This window comes from Antedon mediterranea, chromosome 4, assembly GCF_964355755.1.
Source record: "Antedon mediterranea chromosome 4, ecAntMedi1.1, whole genome shotgun sequence".
NCBI classification, from domain to species: Eukaryota; Metazoa; Echinodermata; class Crinoidea; order Comatulida; family Antedonidae; genus Antedon; species Antedon mediterranea.
In genome coordinates this window covers 20,911,426-20,935,350 of record NC_092673.1, presented here as the reverse complement: position 1 = coordinate 20,935,350, position 23,925 = coordinate 20,911,426, and the positions used below count along the sequence as shown (strand labels likewise).

General features: G+C 33.7%; 1 protein-coding gene across 1 annotated transcript; it reads left to right on the top strand.

The window, feature by feature from the left end:
* The first annotated feature begins 1,138 nt into the window (after nt 1-1,138).
* Nucleotides 1,139-23,058, top strand: LOC140048097 (D(1) dopamine receptor-like). The gene is made up of 3 exons (XM_072093108.1): nt 1,139-1,214; nt 20,292-20,342; nt 20,937-23,058. The coding sequence occupies exon 3, from the start codon at nt 21,472-21,474 to the stop codon at nt 22,747-22,749; it is 1,278 nt and encodes a 425-aa protein (XP_071949209.1). The 5' UTR covers nt 1,139-1,214; nt 20,292-20,342; nt 20,937-21,471; the 3' UTR covers nt 22,750-23,058.
* Nucleotides 23,059-23,925: the final 867 nt, after the last annotated feature.

The window sequence follows — 23,925 nt, the reverse complement described above, 5'->3', positions numbered from 1 at the left end:
TTTCGGATGATCCATCACGTTCGTATTTATTCAAATTACTTGCGCTTTCAACGTCCCACGATATCAAAATTATTAATATATTATGAAAATACGTACGGAACTGCTTTGGACGAGGAATAGTAACCTGTGGTACAATGTAGGCCTAGTTTCATTTGTATATTAATTAGCACTTAAGCGTGGTTCCCACTAGCGACGCAACGCAAGGACGTAACGCAACGCAAGTGAATTGACCAATCACAAGCGATGGCTTATTCGCTTGTGATTGCTAACTGTCTATAACTTCGCTTGCTATTGGTTAAAACGCTTGCGTTGCGTTACTCCTTAAACACTTCGTTACTGAACAATTTGGTGATTATACTACATTAAAAATACAAGAAGGCTATTCAAATTGCATAAATCTTCATTTTTTATGTTTTCAGTTTATAACAAAGAAGAAAAAACACCATATATATACAACTTACATAATACATACATTCATACACAATACCCAAATGTGAATATGTATAAAGTATATAAGCGATGAGATTTCGGGCTAATTACCTAACATTTGTTTTCAACTACCCATTCTGTCCGATATGTAACCACCTTTTCAAAGTGCATTTTATCATTTTTTGTTGTACAATGTGCCATTCCATATTTTGGAGATATTTTAGTTCGACTAGGAAGTATTTTAGTGTGACTGCTATATTTCTCCATTTACATCTATAGATATAGTATTTTTCTATCAAAATAATGAAATTTATTACAGAATCTTTTGGAAAACCCAATAATATAATTTTTGCGTTGCAAGGTCATTCTACCTAACGCTTGTGATTGGTCAACCAAATGGGAACCAAGCTTAAACATCGAATTTTTTCTCATTCCCATTGACTATATTGTCAAATGCAACGACTAATTGTATATGCACAATCATATTCTAACTAGAGAGGGCGCTAATCCTAAAGTCACTCAGAAAAAAGTCTTGATTAGTAAAAATATCTATTTAACAAATACACTGGTGATCTTTGTTGCCTTCAATAAAAAAAAAAAAGATCATCAATTTCTTTTTTTCAAAATGAATAATAACGCCCTCCTTATTTGTAAAAAGTTATTGACCGTTAGGGGCAGCCTTTGGATTTTCAAGATGCATTCAGTCGGAGATCTGTCGGGACGTGTTATATTTTGTCCCAATGTAGCCTCTGTGTGATTTGGATTAACATCATTTAAACCATAAGGTAAGTTAGACTATCTGTATATTAATGAGTAATAACTGCAAAAGTGTAAACGTATTTAAAATAACAAACTATTTAAACAACGGGCTTTTATTCCGAGGAAAATATCTTCAAATTAGAAAGTGTGGACATAGGCTTACATCTCATATAGTAGTTAAGGGTCCGTTCACACAATATTTCACATGATATGCATAGTTCAGAGCCGTTACACATGAATCCAATAAATGCAAATGTTTCAACCGGTTACTGTATAACGCAGAAGTCTAAATATAGATATTACGTGTGAATAATATAAGCACTTAATCATGAATATGTTGGTTTTTTTTTTAAATTTTTGATTCACAAAGAAAAGATTATCCAATTCAACTAGGCAGCAAGCCTGCGTCAGATTGATTTCTAAACGGTAAAGAATAGAGCAATACTAGTATTTATTAGAATACACAAAAACACATAAAATAAACTATATACGGTATATTATATGACCAAGATTATCTACCTTTTAAAACTAACAAATATCAGACAGATTTTGTAATCTAAATTTAAAGGTTCTTCGTAACATTGTATACTCTGGTGGAATATATTTCATTTTAATACCGATTGTATCACGTTCTGTTGTTGTGCACGAGAACACAATAAACTTTCAACTTAAAACGTTAAGACAGCAGAGTAGTAACATAACAGGTATTGGACATGTTTACACATTCCAATACAGAAAGATATTAAACTCGCATCATAACGTAACGACGTGAAGTAAGTGTCACACAAAATGAAGATCTCTCGGTTAGATAATTTATACAAATTTCTTTTAATACGGCGTTGATTTATTTATCTCTCATCATTGCTATTTATTGGTTATATCTGTAGTTAGATGGTGGCATTACAATTTGTCATAATCTAAATTATGACAGTAAGTACAGCATTTAATATAACAACTTTAATGTTTACATATTTAGTGATGTCTTATATATACGCACAACGACCTGTCCAATGACGTCATCAATTCATGAGATATGAAAAACTCGAACTTAAGAGGTTTGTTTGGGTTGGTAAGTAAACTCGTTAACGGTTTTTAAAATGATTGAAAAGCTTTAGAATGTGATCTTTATTCGTATAACTTCGAAATGAAGACAGTCGTCTGCTGTTGGAATTTCAACCGAACCCTAACTCCAACATTAACATAAGTTAGCAGGGAGGTATACCTCAACACCCATGAACAGGATATATGCCTACCCCGGCGTCATGAGCAGTGTTATGTCAAACGACAATAAACCTTCATCTAATGGGACCTTAAGGTGAGATATTATTTCGAAAACCGATTAAATTATTATTTAAAGCTATGGGACTGTTGCCCCTTAGCAGACATGATACTGCAAGATGTTTATTGTCGGTAGACTTGATACCGTACAAGAATCATGATGAATGAAATATATCCGAGAGCGTTACTAAAATTGTACTATTCCAATTGCGTAAGAAGATCATCCGGAAGGTAAATACGTTGCCAATATGTGTACATAATGCAATTAACTCTGGGACACTAATTCAACAATTTACTCGCGTTTAACGTTAATCAATGCTCATTAATAGAAATAGCCGTGGCATTCTTGATTACGAACTTACGATTAGTACATGCATTTTGATAATTGAATTGAATGAATGACATAACACCAGTGTCACATGTTGTATACGAGTGTAATATGTTGCCTTACTGTATTGGGTATTGTAAATTGTTATAGGCCTAGTTACAAATAGATAGATTGTAGACTACGAATAAAACAAGACTTAAATAAGAACACTGTGATCCTAAAGGCCAATTTACACAGACGAGCGGTAACGGTAAGTGGAAAAGCGTAGAAACTGGTGTATATAATATCTGCAACCGCCGGTCCGCTCTGCGTTGTGTGTAAATGGTCATAAGGAATAACATAGATTCTATATTGTATAAATAAATAATAATAAATATAGAATCTATGTAATTCCTTATGACCATTTACACACAGTTCGGAGCGGGCCTGTGGTTTTTGCTCAGGATAGATACAGATTCTACGTGGGACAAAGTACGTGGGTTTTGGCCTTTACGCTGTAAAAATTAGATAAATAATAAATAAAAATACAAAAAACCCTCCAAGCCTCATAGTTTCAGACAATGATGCATTCATGCCTGGTTTACTGTGCAAAAATGATGATTTATTTGTTTATAGCAATTCAGAATGTAACACTGATTTGCACCGACAACTACCGTATTTATTCGCATTTTATTGATAATATTACTCTCTATCATTCTGCCTCTGATCGCGACAGAGCGGAGACGGATGGCTGACCCTATGCATGTATTTGGCTTATGCCTAATGTACGCATTGTTCATGCATTTGTACTTTAAAAAACAATCATTCATAATTTGCAGCGTAATAAATAAAGTACAGTAGAAGCCGTCTATTGGGACAGTTCTAATGGGAAAGGGTGCTCTTTTAATAGAGGTTTATTGGTTAAGATAACTTATAGTATTTTAGTTGTAGTATTTCCGACCTTTGCAGATATATTTCCCCGAATAAACTGGCAGTACTCCATATTAATAACGAGATTTAGTCCCGTTTGGGTTTAGACCCGGGCTTAGACTGTCAGTTGATATACTAGCTGTAGCATACTCTAAGTGGCTAAACCCGGTCGTGGAATACCTGATCACACAATATACTAGCTGTAGCATACTCTAAGTGGCTAAACCCGGTCGTGGAATACCTGATCACACAATATACTAGCTGTAGCATACTCTAAGTGGCTAAACCCGGTCGCGGAATACCTGATCACACAATATACTAGCTGTAGCATACTCTAAGTGGCTAAACCCGGTCGTGGAATACGTGATCACACAATATACTAGATGTAGCATACTCTAAGTGGCTAAACCCGGTCGTGGAATATCTGATCATACAATATACTAGCTGTAGCATACCGGTACTCTAAGTGGCTAAACCCGGTCGTGGAATACCTGATCACACAATATACTAGCTGTAGCATACTCTAAGTGGCTAAACCCGGTCGTGGAATACCTGATCACACAATATACTAGCTGTAGCATACTCTAAGTGGCTAAACCCGGTCGTGGAATACCTGATCACACAATATACTAGCTGTAGCATACTCTAAGTGGCTAAACCCGGTCGTGGAATACCTGATCACACAATTTCAACAACATTCTTTTGATTTGATTATCGTTCTAATTAAATCAACGGTTAATTTTTCCGACCCTCTTGATTCCAAATCAGTGCGTGGATTTTGAATAATTAAATGTGTGCAATTTAATGAATTCAGCATTTCAATTACGTTCAATCTGTGTTTAAAGAAATAAAAAAAAATTTAATTTTACATTAAATGTAAATTCAAATTAGTGCGTGGATTTTATATAATTAAACTGGTGAAATTTAATGAACTCAGCATTGTACTTACGGAAAACAAGCCAAACAGTGACGTCCTAAAATCAAAATAATTGCACAATCGTTATATAATAGACATATTTTAATCTGTGTTCGAAAATAAGAATGGGAATTTTACATTAAATTCGTCTTTATTTAAAAAGCAAAAGAAAATTGAAAACAAAATAGCTTTCGCTAGTCGAAGGTTTGCCCCATATTTTTACATTAGTTGACGCAATAATGCAAATATTGATAACGTTTGCACCGTTGAGGTTGGAGGAAAGTGAATACACGGTACATCAAATAATATGATAGAACGTTATCGGTTTAAAACGACGGTTAATCAAATATTCCATGTCACATGCAACTACAACTTTTCACGTTGAAATAACGGATCACTGATGTTCAAATTTACTTGATGAATATTATTGTTTCGCAAAACAAAAAATTATTAATTAGGCCTACATTATATAAATAACATATTATAGCCATGGTCAGATTGTTAATTATAGTGAAAGAACACAATATGATATACATATTGGAGATGCTTGAATTCATGTTTTTAACCATAACTCTTAAAGAATGAGGTAGGCTAAAACTCAACAGAATATTTTTACCTTAAATTTTGTTTAAAGAAAAGGCAACATAACATATAAACAACATAATATAGCCATTATCATATTGTTAATTACAGTGATAGAACATAGAACACGTTTGCTATATAATATATAGAGATGCTTGAGATCAACTGGATTTATTGACCTTATACTTGAATTCTATGAAAAGAATCTACTGTATTAGTAAATCAAAGTTATAACATAAGATATAAACAACATATATTATAGCCATTATCATATTTTAAATTACAGTGATAAAACACATTATAGAGGCTTGAATTAATGTTAATTAAATCTTATAGGTAAGCTCATACTAGATTGATTGACCTTATACTTGAATTCTATGAAAAGAATCTACTGTATTAGTAAATCAAAGTTATAACATAAGATATAAACAACATATATTATAGCCATTATCATATTTTTAATTACAGTGATAAAACACATGGTAACGTTCGCTACATAATGGAGAGGCTTGAATTAATGTTAATTAAATCTTATAATTTACACAGGATTTATTGACCTTATTGAATTCTACGAAAAGAATCTACTGTATTATTAAATCAAAATTATAATAAACAACATTATAGCCATGATCATATTGTTAATTATAGTTATAGAACACATGGTAACGTTCGCTACATAATGGAGATGCTTGAACTAATGTTAATTAAATCTAAGGATTTACACAGGATTTATTGACCTTATACTTGAATTCTACTAAGAGAATGTATTAATACATCGAAATTATAGCAACAACAACAACATGACAATATGAAAGTAGGGCCTACTACTTTAAAATAAAGATAATAACCGTAGCACAGATACGAATGTAAAACACCTAATATCTGGGCATCAGGATTCCAGACCAATCTGCGTTGTGACAACTTTACAATTGCGTTGCCACAAAACACAGTGCGTTCGGCCGGGGTTGGATTTGGATATTGTGTAATATACATTTAAGATCAACATGTTGTATGTCGACAATGGAATGATGATATGATAACAACAATGTACTGATCATGACGTTGGTATAGAATCTGTGATAATTCCATTGGCATGCTGTCAATCGCTATAACATTATTCTATGAGCAATATACGTCGCTAAATTTTCAACCAGCGGCGGGACAATTCATTAACGTCCGTAGATAGATAAACGGCTACAGTAATTGGAATCATATATTCTCGTTTGTAATTTATTTCTTAAATTGACAAGACAAGGAGAATCAAAGACTATGTTGTACACATCTGATTGGCTAACATAAACACGAAAAGGATAAGACATTCACGTATAAAGTATGGAAAAGTGGTATAAAACGATTTAAATTGTGAGGAACTATAAAATATATCGTTTGGCTGTTGTACAGTAAGTCGTTAGATTTATAGTTTGCGTAAGAATAAAAGTGAATGAGAAAAATCAAGATTTTCTGTGGATTTTAAATTGATTTATATCATTAGAATGGTATGATAAAGTGTATACTTTATGGAAAGCCTTTGCAATAAATGTTTTGTTCTACGAACTGTGTTGTACGCAAGTTTCACACCATCAATAACAATTTTATAAACAAGAATTATTTCTTACAAAAAACTTCGCTCGACTGTTTGACGTAACATTTTTATTATATGGTTCTTTCTTCATTAAATGATGTTTTTTTTAAATGTTGATTCATATTCTATTTAATAATGTTTAGAAATATAATATCTAAAAAACAATGATTTTTTTTTTGGTTTTCAATATATTACACAGAGGCGCCTCACAAGGTGAAACTACCTTAGCTTCAAGGCGCTTCCGATAACAAATACAAACATTATTGTTAAACAACAAACAAAGAAACTAACAGATCATCAATTTTCTCAAAATTAACAAGAAATATCTGTACATATAAACAATAAACATTTTCATGAGTCAGACCAAAAAATAAAAATGTCACTCAATAATTGAGTTAGCGTTTACAAATAGAACATCTCTTTGTGTATTACAATGATTTATTATCAAATATTTTTGTTTAACAATCAGTAGTAAACATTTTGTGTAACGTAAATATAGTCTGAAATTAACAAGTCCTAAACAAAAGCACTTTACATATTCCAGGGTAGAGGCGTTACTCCCTAAAGCAGTACAATTATAATTTCCCAGCCGCCGACAAACGTACTCACTAATCCAACAATATTCTTCGTCAAAACACACCATTCGCCAGAAATATTATCATAGAGGAAGGATTGTTTTGACAATGATAAATTGACAGCCAAAACGAAACATTGCTTATTTAACAGGTCTTACACAGACTACTGACTGCAAACATCTCATAGACGCGCTTCTGCCAGACGTGCTTTGAGGTTTGCGCATGCCCAGTCCGAGTTTCCAAATACCCATTTTCAGCCGTATAGTAAACAGCTTCCGCGTGATACAGTTTCCTAATGCTTTCGTCCTCTTGAATATCTGCATAAATGCGCGGCGCGAAAACAGTACTGTAATACCAATTGAGGTTATTGTTCTCTGTGATACCGGCCGGGCCGGGCCACACTGTTTTAAACTAAATACAACTTTTTAAACTAGACTACTGTACACGAAGACTACGTAGAAACCAGGCGCTACAATCGTCTTTACATGAATTGTTATCACGATCGTTTCCATTCATTCACGTTACGATTATTAGGCCTATATAAAATTTATTATTAACCAGAAGACAACTTACTTACAACATGGATTAATGGATAGATTCTATTCACTAATGTTTACAACTAACCGCCTTAATTTGTTGTATCTTATATACCAGCCGCGATTTTTCCGTACGCGATTTCCTCCATGGATTCGTTTCGGACTCAACATCGGCTCTTCGGTAAGCCTGCTCACCGATGCCTGACAACATACACAAACCGAAAAAAATAATATCGCATACCGGCCAAGAAGAGACATTTTTTATATACTATTGGTAATGGCATATATATTTTAGAGAAGAATCATTGGAAGACGAAAATTAAATTGTTTTTATAGAATCGCATTGATCCATTGATGTAAATATCAAACGAAAGTAGTTTTATCACATATAATGCTAATCGTATAACATTTAATGCAACGCATATATTTCCTTGCCATTTTCTGAGAAGTGGCATCTTAAAGGTAAATGCATGTTGAAACTTTCATATAAACTTTCTCAAAAACGGGTTGGAGGCACTTTCACGTAATCTTTTCTCTTTTTACTTTGTGTTACTACTATAACATAAACAATTATATAAAATAATAATAATAATAATAATAATAATAAACTTGCTCTTTCCACAATTAAAGCATCCATCATGTACTAAGCTTTGATTTACCCTAAAATAGATAGAAGAGTTATCAACACTTTCAGTATTTGTATTACCTTTTGGTAATTGTGAATTTCGTATTGATTATCATACATTTTTAGTATTGAAAAAAAAAACACCAAACTCTTGAGTGTTAGGATTATGCTGAAGTTAGATATGATTACCATTCCATAATCAGAACTTAATGAGTTTTGATAGACGACAGCTACGTGATAATATATCAAACGCCCATTCGGCATTGTTTTATAGACAAGTTATTAACTTTAAAATGAAAAGCAAATGACAATTCAGAGTTCTGGCAAAAATAGCATTGATTGATCTGAATTGCTATCAGCGTCAACGTACGAATGGATTCCTTTTTGCTGTATATTCATTTTTTTTGTTTTGTGTTAATAACTCGTGTAGTTTTTTTTACCTTTATCAGTATTTTGTTTTTACTTTAAGGAGATAAAACTGATAAAACACTGCAGTATTTAGGATTTATTTTGATCACGTAATGATATGCGTTTAAATTCTCCGCGTTGAAATTCTCCAAATAATTTAGGACAGGCCTGAACGTAAGAACGAAAAACAGAACATATTCAGACGAAAACCGATCAAGAATGCATCCTAGCCGGCAAAACACAGTTCCTTTAAGACTATCACGTACGATAGAGCAGCAATCACAAACCCACGCGGGAATACTAACAATAAATGATACAAACTTAAAGGCTAGAATGGCCATCGGCTAGAAAACTAATAATAGACAATTTATGATAGCTCGTTACAGTGCGCCCGATATGACATCAATAATATCACAGGAGTTGTTTTTTTTTTCAAACCAAAGATCTCCTAAACAAATAATAACACAAGCTGATGTCATTTTTTAGATTAGTTTATTTTTATTATTTTAGGTCTTTAGGTAAATTAAGCATTGTAGTATCAGATAGGTGTCAATCCCCTGATAAAGTGGATTTTTTTGTGAACCAGTTCATCAGGGTAACCCACTACTCGTCTTAAATGATTAACTATGTTAAAAAATGTAAAAGTGTTTATGTAAATTAATCACTGTGTTATGTAGGTGGTAATCCCCCGATAAATGGGCTTTTTTGTAAACCAGTTCATCGGGATCGGGGTAAACCCCTACTTATCTCTGGGTTTGCATACACTTAAACTAAACAAAATCAGCAAAATTCCAAATTTTATGTAGAAAAATCACCCGGTGCTAAATCCGCTTACGCGCATTTGAAATCATTCATCCCATGTATTACCAGAGTGTCTGAGAATCCGTGCCAGTCAATACAGTGGTTCATTAAAGTAGCACATTTTATTTTACATTCTCTGAGCAAACCTCGAGTTCACAGCAGTTCATTTATTTTCAATTTCGATTAGTATACGATTTGAAAGTACGCACTGCGACGTAATTTAGTAATTACAATATACATTTATGTTACAGGACTTACAATTAGTACACTACACCGGTAACTTATTCATCCTAATCCGCCGTGAGTAAAATCTATAATTTCAACTTCGTTGTTTCGTTTGATCAGGACAAACTACATAATATCCGTCTTCAAACATACCATCGTACGTAAGTTGGGGGACACCTTATGTGAAAGATAGCCAAACTACTTTCTAAATATAACTAAATCTAACACACTCTCTCACTGTAAAGTAAAAAGAAGTTGCTCGCGGGATTCGAACCAAAGACATGCAAAGTCCATAGTCTAATCCACGACTATACAGAGGAGCTCGACAAAATGCGTTTGCATTTCAGATTTGTAGTTAGCTCTTAGTTAATCGTAGTTAATTCTTACGTCACATTATGGATATGACTAATGAATATTCATGTTTATTTTGTGACGTTTTATGAGGGGTCTCCAATTTATGTACGAAAAGAAATATCGCGCCCGAGGGTGTGTGTAAGTGACATGGAGTTTTCCTTGTGTTTTGAACCTATGTAAGCCCCTCTATTCCTCTCTCTCCATAGAATAGTTATTTCGAAATATATGGTCTCCCCTCTATTAGTGTGTTTATATCTAAATGTGTATTCAATTCCGGGTTGTATCAATTGATCATACCTTGAGGCGCAAATCTTATTATCGTCGAATCGTCGAAAAGGGAGAGTAATGCACGTTACGACATTCAATGACTAGGATACCATAACAAGTTAATTAATGTTTTAAAATTGATATCTATATATAAATCATCTTAAAATGTTTTGTTAATTAAAATGCCATTATACAAAGAAATAAATGAAAAAGAAATTTATAGACTTTAAAAAAATATTAATTCATGGTTATCATCGATTTATTCTGTTCATTTTACACTTAAACAGATTGATTGCATAAATATATTTTAAAATAAGGTTAAATGACGTTATAAATTGGAATAGATTAATACTGTAAATAAAAAATGGTAACAATCAATAGCGGGTTTAGCAAGGTAACAAATGAATTGTTCGATGAAAGTTTTTCGTGTAGGCCTATCCTTCAGTATTAAATTATTTCTGTTATTGCAAATAATGTCTGTGACCTTTGACATATTCAGTGGAAGACCTTTATATAGATACTATATACAAACTATTACAAGAACCTGATTAGTGCTGTAATTGGGGTTACATAAAAAGCTCTGTCTACACTATCAAACTAGTTTGACAAAAACAGTGTGATGTGCTCAAACATGGCAGTGATGTGCCCAAATATGGTAGTGATATAACATCATAATGTCCATATATGGGCACATTTTTTTTTGTCACATAAAGTTTGATATAGTGTAGATACTGTAGAGCGTTTGATGCTTGTTGCTTTGAATTGAAATTTTATAAATTAGGTCCACTGCTAAATATTATTGGGATGGGTGCTACCGATGCTAAATAGCTAAGAAAATTGATGTCTACAATAATGTGGGTTTGATATTGTGGAAAGACGTCTTGAAAATGATGCAACGCAGCAACTGAGAATATTTCACTTATAATATCCACTTGAATAATATATCGATGGATAGTCTGAATAACGATTACACGAATGGATCTAGTTATTATCTCCTAATCCTCGTTCGATGAATTCACATGACCAATATGTCGGTCTACTTGACGCCTGGTAATGTTTATAAATTGCGTTACGACTATCGCCGGGTTGCTAAATCATCATCATGTTATCTATAGAATTATTATTACCTTGCAAGCCTTGTGTCTGTAAAATCAAATTACGATACAACCAACGCAATCAGTGGCTTAAGCGTACATGGCGTCGCAACACGAGGATGCAAGTAACTTGACCAATCACGACGCGATTTATCATACAGACTGTCCCCTGTGATTGGTTAACTCATTGCGTGGAACCAATAGTCCGGTGGCAGGAGGGGGGGGGGGAATCACCACCCAAAAGGGGAAAAATTGCCATGCAACTTTTCTAGACTAGAATTGTCCGTAGATTACGGATATGGAAGGTAATCGATCATGATAGGAAGCGTTTTCGAGATATAAGGGGTCAAAGTTCAAAATTGACCAATTACAACAATGTATTATGTATATGTATTATAACAAATTTATTGAAGCACAATTTGGTCTTTTATTACATTTTATGATTATAAGTGTCTATTCAATCACCTTATGAAAAAAAAATCCTTGTGATTAAGGGTCAAATGTCAATATTGACCAATCATAGAACGTACCTATAAAACCAAATAAAAACTAGTATTTAATAAAAATTGGATGTTTTCTCATCCTGTTAATCAATCATACGCAATGTAAAAGAGCGAATACATCATTTCATCACTTGACATAAGGTCAATTTCATCAGTTGACATAAAGTCAAAGGTCAACATTTTAATACGCGTATTAGTTAACAAATAAATGCAAAGTTGTCCAAACTATGATATTGATGGTTTTACAAGTAATCAAATTATTTGATTAGTAAAGTTATGTTATTTCATTATAATACTGTATTTAATCAAATCAGACTTCGATCAGGATAGGAAGCGAATAGGAAGAGATAAGGGTTCAAAGTTCAAAATTGACCAATTATAACAATGTATTATATACATATGTATTATAACCAATTTATTAAAGTTCAATTTGGTATTTTAATACATTTGTATGGTTATATGTATTGTATGGTGTTATTCAGTCGCCTTATAAAACAAATACTTTGCAATTAAAGGTCAAATGTCAATATTGACCAATCATACAATTTGCATTTAAAACCAAATAAAAACTAACATTTAAGACAAAATGTTATGTTTTATCATTCTGTTAAGACATCTATCAATCATACACAATCAAAAGAGCACATTTATCATTACACAAGTTGACATGGGTCAAAGGTCAACATTTGAATAAATGATATCTATATTATAAGTGAGAGAGTTTGTCTGTTTGTCTGTCTGTTTGTTTGTTTGTTTGTCTGTTTGTTCGTTATACAAATTTTTGTTACTGCACATAATCTTACATATGGGGTATCAAAATGACCGCAATTGTACCGGGAATGTTCTAAGCTATATTTCAACATCGTCCGCCACCTAGGATCCAAGTTAGGGACCAAAATGTGGTCAAAACCCCCACTTTCGATGTTTGTTCGTTATACAAATTTCTGTGTCTGCACGTAACCATACGTATGGGGTATCAAAATGATGGCAATTGTACCCGGAAGGTTTTAAACTACATTTTAAAAAATTCCCCTGACTCCTGGGGTTTTTGTGGGAGGGGTGGGTGGTGTGGTGGTTTGTGATGTCACATTTTTGCTAGGGCTGGGGGTTGTTGTAGGCTATCGAATTGTAAAATATATACTACAAAAGTTTTACAGTATTTGAATTATCCTCAGCAAGGTGTTTGGGGAAATATAGATATAGATATACATATTTTATTCATTAACCAATATGACACCTATTCAATTACACTTTTAGCAAAGTACTTTAACCATATCCAGCTATGTATCGGTCTCTTGGATTGTCTCATTACAGACATCCATACCTGTGTGAACATACACATGATGTTTACTGTTACTGTGTTCAACTACATCACCAATCCTCCAAGAAAAAAACGTCAATTGTGGGAGAGTGGGGTTGGGAGATAGGGTTTGGGTTCAGGGGATTTTGCTTACACCAAAATTGTGGTTGGAAAATGGTAAAGTATTTAATCATCCCTGGGAAGCAGATGGGAGTTCGGGGTGGGGATGTAGGCCTATCACCATGACCGAAACTGTATTTGGAATGTTTTAAACTACATTTGAAAACTGCCACTGAGGGATTATGGGTTGGGAGTGATAATAACATAATTTGTACTGGGGTGTAGTGTAGTAGGGGGAGGAGGAGCGAAAATACTAGCGTAATGAAGTAGCCTATATGATTGGAAAAGTTACTAAATTTGAACTGTCCAGGGGAGGAGTTAAAAGGTTTGCTGATGGTGGCTGGGGTGGTGAAAGGAGAAAGAAGGCTGGGGGACCGCAGTATCTTAATTACATATTTTAATTATCAGCCAATATGACACCTATTCATTTACACAATTTACAACGTACCATTTAACCATTATTAGAACCATCGTAGCTATGCATACTCCTCTCAATTCGAAGCTTAGGTTGAATTGAATTTGTCCATCACTGGGAAGAATTTGTTTTTAAGAAAGAGTATGGGGTGTTATTGAAGAGGGGTGGAGGTTGGCGAGTATAGACAGATACTGGCGTCGGGTGTTATGTACTGAGAAGGCTGTAAACTAATTTTGAAACCCGCCCTGGGGCGGGTATAATTGCTAGTACTAAATAATGCAAAGTTATTCAAACTATGAGATCAATGTTCATAAATGTAATCACGTTATTTGATCAGTGAAGTTATGGTATTTTTATATGTTTTATAGTGCGCATTATTTTAAATGTATTAATATAATACTGTAAAATAAATAATAAAATTAATATTATGACGATTAAAATGTTATGATGTTAAAATGTTGCGCTGACCTTCAATGATTTGCCACTATACAGTTGCATTTATTAGGGCTACAATATTCGTTTTTGGAAAATAAACTACTATTCATCAGAACCAGAGAATACCAATTCGTACAGGATAGGGCATAGGCAGATCCAGGTGGCCAAACTCAATCCACAACTCACTACACAGACAGACCACAATTTTTATATAGTTTGGCCCATACAGGAAAGCGTTTCCTGTATACAAAGGATTCTAAAATAACCTATATGGATTTGCCCGAATGAACCCTCTAAGGACCCTTTTGGGATCTCTATGTGGTGTGCTACATAAGGCCCTGTATTAGAAATTAGTATGGGGTAAATAGTTCATCGATGAACTTTGGAATAAAACTAAATGTGCACCCTCAATCTTTAAATAACATTTATGGATTTGCCCAAATGAACCCAAGGGCCGGTCGTTCTCCATGGATGGACATTAAGCCCCATAATGGAAATATAAGAGGTGACACTGTGAGTTAATACAGATAGGCGCGGCCCATGAATTAAGCTGCCTGTGCACTCTCGACCCTTAAGAAAAATTTATGGATTTGCCCAAATTAACCCAAGGGCCGGTCCTCCATGGACATTAAGCCCCATAATGGAAATATAATGGGTTACACTGTGGGTTTATATAGACAGGCAGAATCATGGAATAAAGCTGCCTGTGCACTCTCGATCCTTAAGGAACACTTATGGATTTGCCCAAATTAACCCAAGGGCTGGTCCTCCGTGGATGGACATTAAGCCCCATAATGGAAATATAATGGGTGACACTGTGGGTTTATATAGACAGGCACATGGAATAAAGCTGCCTGTGCACTCTCGATCCTTAAGGAACACTTATGGATTTACCCAAATTAACCCCCAAAGGCCGGTACATGGATGGATACCTGATTGAAATTGCTCAAAAGAAAGACATTGTGCTGTATAGTAATAGTATTATTCCACTTCCACACCTCTTTGAATTAAATCCGCCCTGATAGGCTCTTATGTACAGGATTTCAAGGCAATAATCACACTTGCATTTTTCAAACATTAGATTGAATAAAAATATCTATTATAAACAATTTGCCGTTAGAAATCTCTATGCCATGTCGTTATTTAGATGAGAAAAACAGGTAAAAGGTTAAAATTACAGAAAAATAGGTGTTTCAGTAACTTTTTGAAAAAAATTTTGCATTATGGCAAGTATAAACATATATATTGTGAACAATTTGACACCAAAATTGGCTCCTTACGACAAATATTTATTAATTTATGTTTTTATAACCTTATTAAATTATGTCAAAGGTTAATAACCACACTTCCGGTCATTTTCAAGCAATATCATCTGTTATACTGAATATAAATGTATATCTTGGGAACAATTTGCTCCTATTTTTAATTCTCTCCGACCTGCCGTTACTTAGATATAGCAAAAAGAGGTCAAAGGTCAAAATTGCTAACAATGGGGTTTCCGGTCAATTTTTCAAAGAAAGTTCTGTTAGAGCTAATATAAACATATACATTGTTAACAATTTGACACCAAAATTATCTCACTATGTCCAGAATTTCCAGAGATATAGCATGTTTTTATATTGGTAAATTTTTAACTTTGACCCCTTATATCTTGAAAACGCTTCCTATCCTGATCGATTACCTTCCATATTCGTAATCTACGGAAAATTCTGGTCTAGAAAAGTTGGATGGCAATTTGTCCCCTTTCGGGTGGTGATATCCCCCCTCCTGCCACCGGACTACAAGCTTTATGAATGCAGTCTGTTTCAATAGACGCATTCGCATGGTGGTTGTTTGTAGTTATTGTCTACAGCTCACTATGTCGGTCGGTTGGTCGGTCGGTAAACACTAACCTGAGCACGCGACTTGTTATGTTTTGTCTGAACACTACACAAGCTCATGTATTACACGTATGAAAAGCCATATGTGCCAACAGACTAGGTTGTTTACGAGCTCCACAAACTACTCACGAACGATTTACTCGCAGTTCTTGATAGAATCAGCGAGGAGAGGAGTCCGAGGAGCTAAATCTTCCCAAAATGTAAATTTTATACATTCGAAAAAGAGAAACACACCACGTTAACTTATCTCAGAATTAAGGGCAACACGCGACCCCTACGTGACCCTACATTTGCACGTGACCAGGTATCTTCTTCTTGCTTTAATTACATTCGAAAAACGATCTATCAATCTAGTCTTAATTTTTTCAAAGAAGCTATATTACCTCTTTCACGGGAAATGAAATTCTCAAATTTCATGTCCTTTTAAGTGGAGAAAAATGCGATTATCGTTCTTTCTTTCAGTTTTAATTATAAAAGATAATATGGTTATTGACGAAATTGATATACTAATACTTAATTTAGTGTCACCGATACTGATGATCTACGAAGATGATCAAATTCATCATTGTTGTAAATGGCGAATCCAGCGTTCGCCTCCTATATTTTTTATTATAGACTCTAACGAAGGCTCTATTAGTATTAACTAGTGATTCGCCATCTGATTTTATTCAATAAACATCAATTTTTAGAAAAATAGTTTAATATGGTCTTATAATATACACCTTTACTGAAATATCCCATAAAATTAAAAAAACATTCAAAATATTAAAAAAATGATTTCTATTAAAGCATATGGCCTAAATTCATTACTGTGAAAATACAGTATGTTCAAATTTACTGATTACAAAACATAATAAATTTGAGATTGAAAATTGTTAACAAAAAAGGCAATGATTAATCTTCACAGCTTACAAAATCAAAGAAAAAAAGAATGTTTTAATTATTACCCAAAAGGCCCTGTTTACAGTATAAACTGACAATGATACATTGATAGATAGTTATGTAGGGCCTACGCGTACGGAAATTAACATGTGATATAAGGCAGTTTGAGCAACCTCCATATTCGTAGTACGGGTAAAATTCGTGTAGGCCTACTACGTCAAACAACATGTGTAGCTTGACATACCGTACGTGATACCGATTTCCGATGCGTTTTAACGTGCGGATTGCATTTCACGCGTTTACGATTTATTCGTTTAAAATCAAGTTGTTAAACGTGGCACAGATCACATTTTACCAGCAAAACTTAAACATATTAATTCAAGAAAATTCAGACAGAGTTTTGGTATTAAATGTTTTGGTGCACGACAAACAGGATGGCCTAATAATATGCCCTGCACAGGGAGTTTTACTCCCTGCCCTGCATACCAGGGTTATGCAGGAATGTCCATTAGTTAGTGTATTAAACTAAAGCATTACATTTGGTCGGATGAATAGAACTCGTGTAGGCCTACGCTTTAAAAAATACCGCCTTTCATACAATGCAACCGATATCGTGGTAGGCAGACTCGATTTGACCTATCACCTGTGTTGTCGCCCTACAACAAACAGTTGTACGGCTTAGGCCTGGACAAAAACTAATACAAGTTTTCTTTTTAAAATAATTATTCCCGTTTCATGGCCTATCCCTCATAATACACTGGTGTTCAGTCAGGTTAACTACAGCATTTACATAATACATAAATAAATTCTTACACAGTTTTTGACTGACAGACAACATAACAGATTTAGTATGAATATATAGGCCCACGCCCTCTACATTTAAAATACACGTTGGTGGCAGTTCCTATTATCTATATATAAATTTACGTAAGGACAAAATTCGGTAAATCGCGCCTTACTTCTAGAATTTTTACTCGATGGTATGTAAAGTTGGTTCGTACTTTCGGTACTGATTTTAACCACCTGATGTAACCCTGTTTACTAATTAAATTAAGTTAGATAATTAGTTATTGACGATTAAAACGAATTTAGGTTCAACGATTTGCCCCAAATAGGGGTGTTTTCAGATCGTGGTATACACTGTCTAATGGATGTCCGTCTTGAAAAAATACCCGCCACAAAAATGCGAGGAGGCTTCGCATTTTCCTATCTCTTCCTACGATAATTGTTTTTAATAGCTGAAAACCGGTTGAACAGCTAGAGTACAGCATCATAATGTTGAAGACAGGCCGATTTTCTTAAAAAAATACTATTTTGATATATTTAATATACGATTATACAAATGTATTGATTTGCGATGAATGGAACATCCCAATCTCTCAGTCTGCCAAAGTTTGGTTTAACACAAGTAGGTAAATTGATGAGTCCTTGGTTTAACACATACGGTAGGTAAATATATGGGCCCTTTGAGAATAAACTTGCAATACTTTGACAATACTATACTGTAAATACCTATAAACTATTTTCGGTCCTCATTTGAATCGAACATTTCTTACTGTGAATGTTCGTACTGTGATGATATGATGATGATGATGAACAAATAAACTTTATTACTGAGATTGTGGATAGGCTCTACTGTTAGATATATAAACACATTATTATATACAAATAAACTTTATACTGACAGTTCCTTCTCAACGTTTGTATTAATTAATAATTACCAATAATATAAACGTCGTAGTGGTGTATCGTGACATGTACTTTAATATTTCAATCGATTATGACAGTGACAGTTTTAACAAGTATTAAATCGCAAATGTTTTACTGTATTTAGAGGTATATTATGTATAGGCCTATAAAACATGAACAAAATATTTCGTTACTGAGTGGATAAAGAATATATTTAAAAATTGTTCTTCTTTGTACCTATCCGCTTTCCTATCCCTCAACCCTAATGTTACATACAAAACACAAATTGGGTTTCTTTAAATGAGTCCAAATAAAACATTTGGACTCATTTGTGATAAGTTTCTCCTTCGGAAGTAATTCCCAGGGTGCTAATTTTAGCTGACTACATAAATCATCGTGTCTATTTATTCGTTTCTGTAAATGACAATGTACGGTACGTACATTTGAAATCGCCAGTTTTGTTACGCTGAAATGACTGTGTATTCGAGAACCATCTGTGGGCACGACCTAGATGGTACGCGAGCGAAGCGAGCGTGCCATCTAGTCTATATCAATTCCTTTATTAATACAGTACCAGTAAAGGCCAACTAATAACATCAACAATTAGTTCCTTATTTTATATATTACGTATTTTTCAGAGCGGTTTATGTTTTTGTATGATGTCACGTTTAATTTCCTTAATACACCATTTGAACATTTCAAAGATACAAACCAATTTTAAAATTGTTGCAATCATATTAAGCAAATTCAAATGTTATACTGTTCCATTTGCGTAATGCCGCCGGGAGTATAATAATTAGCCATCATAGAACTATCATAATTATCATTATGACTTTAGATTTTATTTTAAATTAGTAGTTTAACCAGGGAAGAGTGAATTCTTCCTGGTTCAACGTACGTGTCCTTAATTTGAAAGTATCGTTCATTATATTTTCAACTAATCCGATATTTTCAACTTGCCTGTAAATTATTTTGCGTAATCAACGTTATCGTACAGAATCAAATTAAAATATAAGTTAGTTACAAAAATAGCAGCAGTCGTACTAAAAGACCGAGCTGTTTGTGACGTAAATTAGTTAAATGTATAAGTTAGTTGCGAACTATAAATAACTCTCCGGAGAGCGCCATCGTAGGCCTGATGACTTCCTCAAATTGGAGTTGAGAGAGTGAGTTGTTATGGTGGTGATTCTAATTTTGTTTAAAGCTATTTCTCATTACTTGTCTCATTTATTTTTAACGAATTAGGTCTAAATGATGCATTTGTTTGTTTTGCACCTTCTAACATTATTGAAAGTGAACTGGCAGGGAAGAATGATACAATCGTAAGCTTTCTGTGATGTTGTACAGCGTCTTTGTTAATGATAATAAAAAAAAACAATGTCTTTTGTTTGTGTATTAGGCTACTTTCTATTGGGATCAGAAGATACACTGAACCAACTGGAGAGACGAAGTAAGTGCTTTGTAAATTCAGTATAAATTGTTTTTTAGACATCTATATTTTAACGCATAGTTAGGTCTAATAGTTATAAAAGTTAATAATTATAAAACTTCTTTTGTTTAAGGTCTTCCAATAGAATTAGTATTCCTAATTTAAAAATCGAACCTTCGCTATATGTTATTTAAAGATAAAGATAGTTGGTGAAAACCTTGATTTGACATTTATAATTTAAAATATACACACATGAATTATTGTTAAAAGGACTCAAAAGCATTATTCAAATGGTGTTAATTAGAGTGTGTGGTTGTTCCCTGTGATGAAAATGGTACAATCTGTGACGTAGATTCAAATTGTTCATAAGTTTCGAAATATTAATTGGTTGTTATTTTTCAGTTTGTTTCTGATTCAGTTGTTGATCTTGTCGATTGAAACCTAATTTACTGATGAGCCAAGGCTTCGTAAAGCACTTGAAGCTATTTACTAACAAAACTGTACAGGCCAGATAATTGGTCACTTGTTCCTAATCCACCTATTATTCCGAAGAAATACAGTATATAGAAACAGAATTTTCTTACGGACTAATCTTGTTTGTTCTTACCCATATAGGTGTTTGAATGTAAGCAGCACATCAAACTTCCTACGTCGTACGTCGCTGTGTTATTAATAAGTTCACTGTATCGGATCAGTTATCATTCGAGAGAGGACTGAAGATTTAATGGCGAATCAATAACTGTAATAACAGGTTACGATACTTTAATACACGGATTTTTAAGAATTTAAATGACACATCGCTTTATGAATAATTCTGTAAGTACCAAAACAACTATTATGTTAATCGATTTTAGTGTGGAAGCAGGTGTTTATTTCAAAACTCTGTAATTACATGATTTCCGTCGTTTTTTTATTCGAGATATTTAACTTGAACAAAAGAGCTTTGCTTCCCGTTTTTAATGTCAAACCCTGTCTATTAACTTATACTCTGTATAATATTTCGAAAGAAGGTAATGGATTGAGTGACATAAATAAAGAAACTATTGGATTCGTATATATGAGTCAGAAATATACACATTTTTTGTTGGGTATCAAGAGGAAGATACGATAATTGTGCCTTAAACACCTCTATTCAAGATCGACGCACGCAATGGATGTAAATGGAACAGAAAATAAGTATTCGACAGCTGAAATGGCGACTATTGGACTTGTTTTATACGCCTTGGTGTTTATCTCAATCGCAGGTAACATACTAGTTATTGTTAGCGTATTAGTGGTTGAGCGTCTCCATAGAGTTGCTAACGTTTTCATTGTCTCTCTCGCAGTTGCGGACCTAATGGTGTCGGTATTTGTCATGCCGTTTAACGCCAACTTTATTATTACCGGTACCTGGCACTTTGGTCTGTCCTTCTGTGGTGTGTATCAAAGTTTCGATATCTTAGCCTGTACATCCAGTATATTAAACCTTTGTGTCATTGCTTGTGATCGATACCTTGCCATAACGTCACCTTTCACTTACACGCAGAGGATAACTCAAAACTCCGCTGCCATACTTGTAGCATTAGTGTGGCTAGTGTCATTTCTTATATCTGTGCTTCCTGTAATTCTAGACTTCCACATTGACGCTGATGCACAGGCTGCCGGCTTCTATGACGACAAGTACTTCTGTGTTTTAATCCTGAGTGGTAGGTTTGCCGTCATCAGTTCGCTTATATCGTTCTACCTGCCAATGATCGTCATGGTGTTCATCTATTCCAGAATCTTCGCAGTCGCTCGGAAACAAGCGCGCCAAATAGCAGTTTATGACAAACCGTTTGAAACGAGCAGGACTAACATGGCGCGTGAAAGGAAAGCTGCCAAAACATTGGGTATCATCATGGGTGTTTTTATTGCATGTTGGCTTCCATTCTTTGTAGTTAATATCATCGATCCGTTCTGTAACCGGTGTATAACCCCAAAGTTGTTTGACGTATTTGTATGGCTAGGCTACGTAAATAGTACATTGAATCCACTCATTTATGCACAGAACTCAGAATTTCGAAGGGCTTACAAGTACATTCTAAGCTGTTATACATGCCGAGGTTTACATATCAGCAATATTGACAAGGAAAACTCTGATCTTGCAGCAAACGGCCATGAACATATTCAAACCATAGCAAATACAATTACAAGAAATAAAACAATGACTACAAACACGATGGAAACACAATACAATGGTAATAATAACAATAACTCGTGTAGCAATATTTCAGAAAACACTAACGACGATATAGAGTATATGGCAACGACTGGAGATACGGGAGACATGGAATTGAATAATAAAAGTACAACTTCGTTCGTCCATCGAAGATATTCTGAGAGTGGATATGACAATAACGCACTTGATTTAAATTCTGAAAATATACTAGAAAATGCAAATGAAGTGTGAAATGCATTGATAAAACTTGGTTCACACTTTGACACAACGCAAGTACATGTGCACCGCGATGGTCCAAGTGGGAAACAAGATTAAAGATGTATTGTCCCCCAAAAACATGAAAAATGAAGATTAATTAAATCAGACTTTGAATATGTTATTTTTAAATAATCACTTCCATAGAAAAAAACGGGAAAAAATTATGTTTTCACTTATAAAATGACAACAAATGGTTAAATTCAACCAAAATCTATTGGCTGGCAGCCAATTTGACAATTTTTTCTTTAAATTACATTTTTTGTGTGTAAATATATATTTTTTTAAAGTGGATAACTATTATTTTACATAATGGAATATTCAACAAAATTTTCTTAATTAAGAATTATTTTTTCAGGGGGACAATACATCTTTAATACTAATAACATTATAGATAGAGGCACTAATGCCTTCTTCACGGTAGCAATGTTATCTTTACTAACGCCAAAACAAATATTTAATGCTTATTTATTTTGTACTATTCTTTTACGTTGATATTTATGTATACTATTATGTATTTTACTACGTTTTAACAGGCTAAATCACAACACTGCACAAAACAATGATTTATAGTAACAGTGAGTATATATATATTTAACACTTAAGCCACTGTGAAATGTTGTAGCAAATACATTTGTATTGTGGCAATGTTCAGACCTTGGTTTCACTATACTCATATTTTTCTAATGTTTTAAAAAAAGCTTTACTTCAATAATAACGTACAAATGAAAAACATACAAGTCATATAAAGTCATGAGATTAATATTTGGAACGTCGAACTAGTTTCTATACACAATTAATTCGTTTCATTGTGTTTTTTTTGTCATTTTTCTAGGGCAGTTTATTAATAAAATAGTCTGTCCTTTCGTTAAAAAACCTAGAGTTAATGGTAGACTACACCAACGTGATGTTCTCACTATCATTATTTCTAAATATAGAAACAATCTATGTAATCTAACACAAAAGTATGAACAGAAAATATTATTAATTCACATGGCATGCAATATGACGTCATTCAGACGTGGATTCAGAACGCAGTCGGATTTAGAAAAATTGGAACAAATATCGAAAATAACATATATTAATAATAAACAGTATTAATTGCGATTTTACACTAAAACCGACTGTGGTGATTTAAATACAGTAGAACAT

Excerpts from the sequence above, each read along its gene's own strand:
- LOC140048097 (XM_072093108.1), top strand. The coding sequence starts at position 21,472 with ATGGATGTAAATGGAACAGAAAATAAGTATTCGACAGCTGAAATGGCG.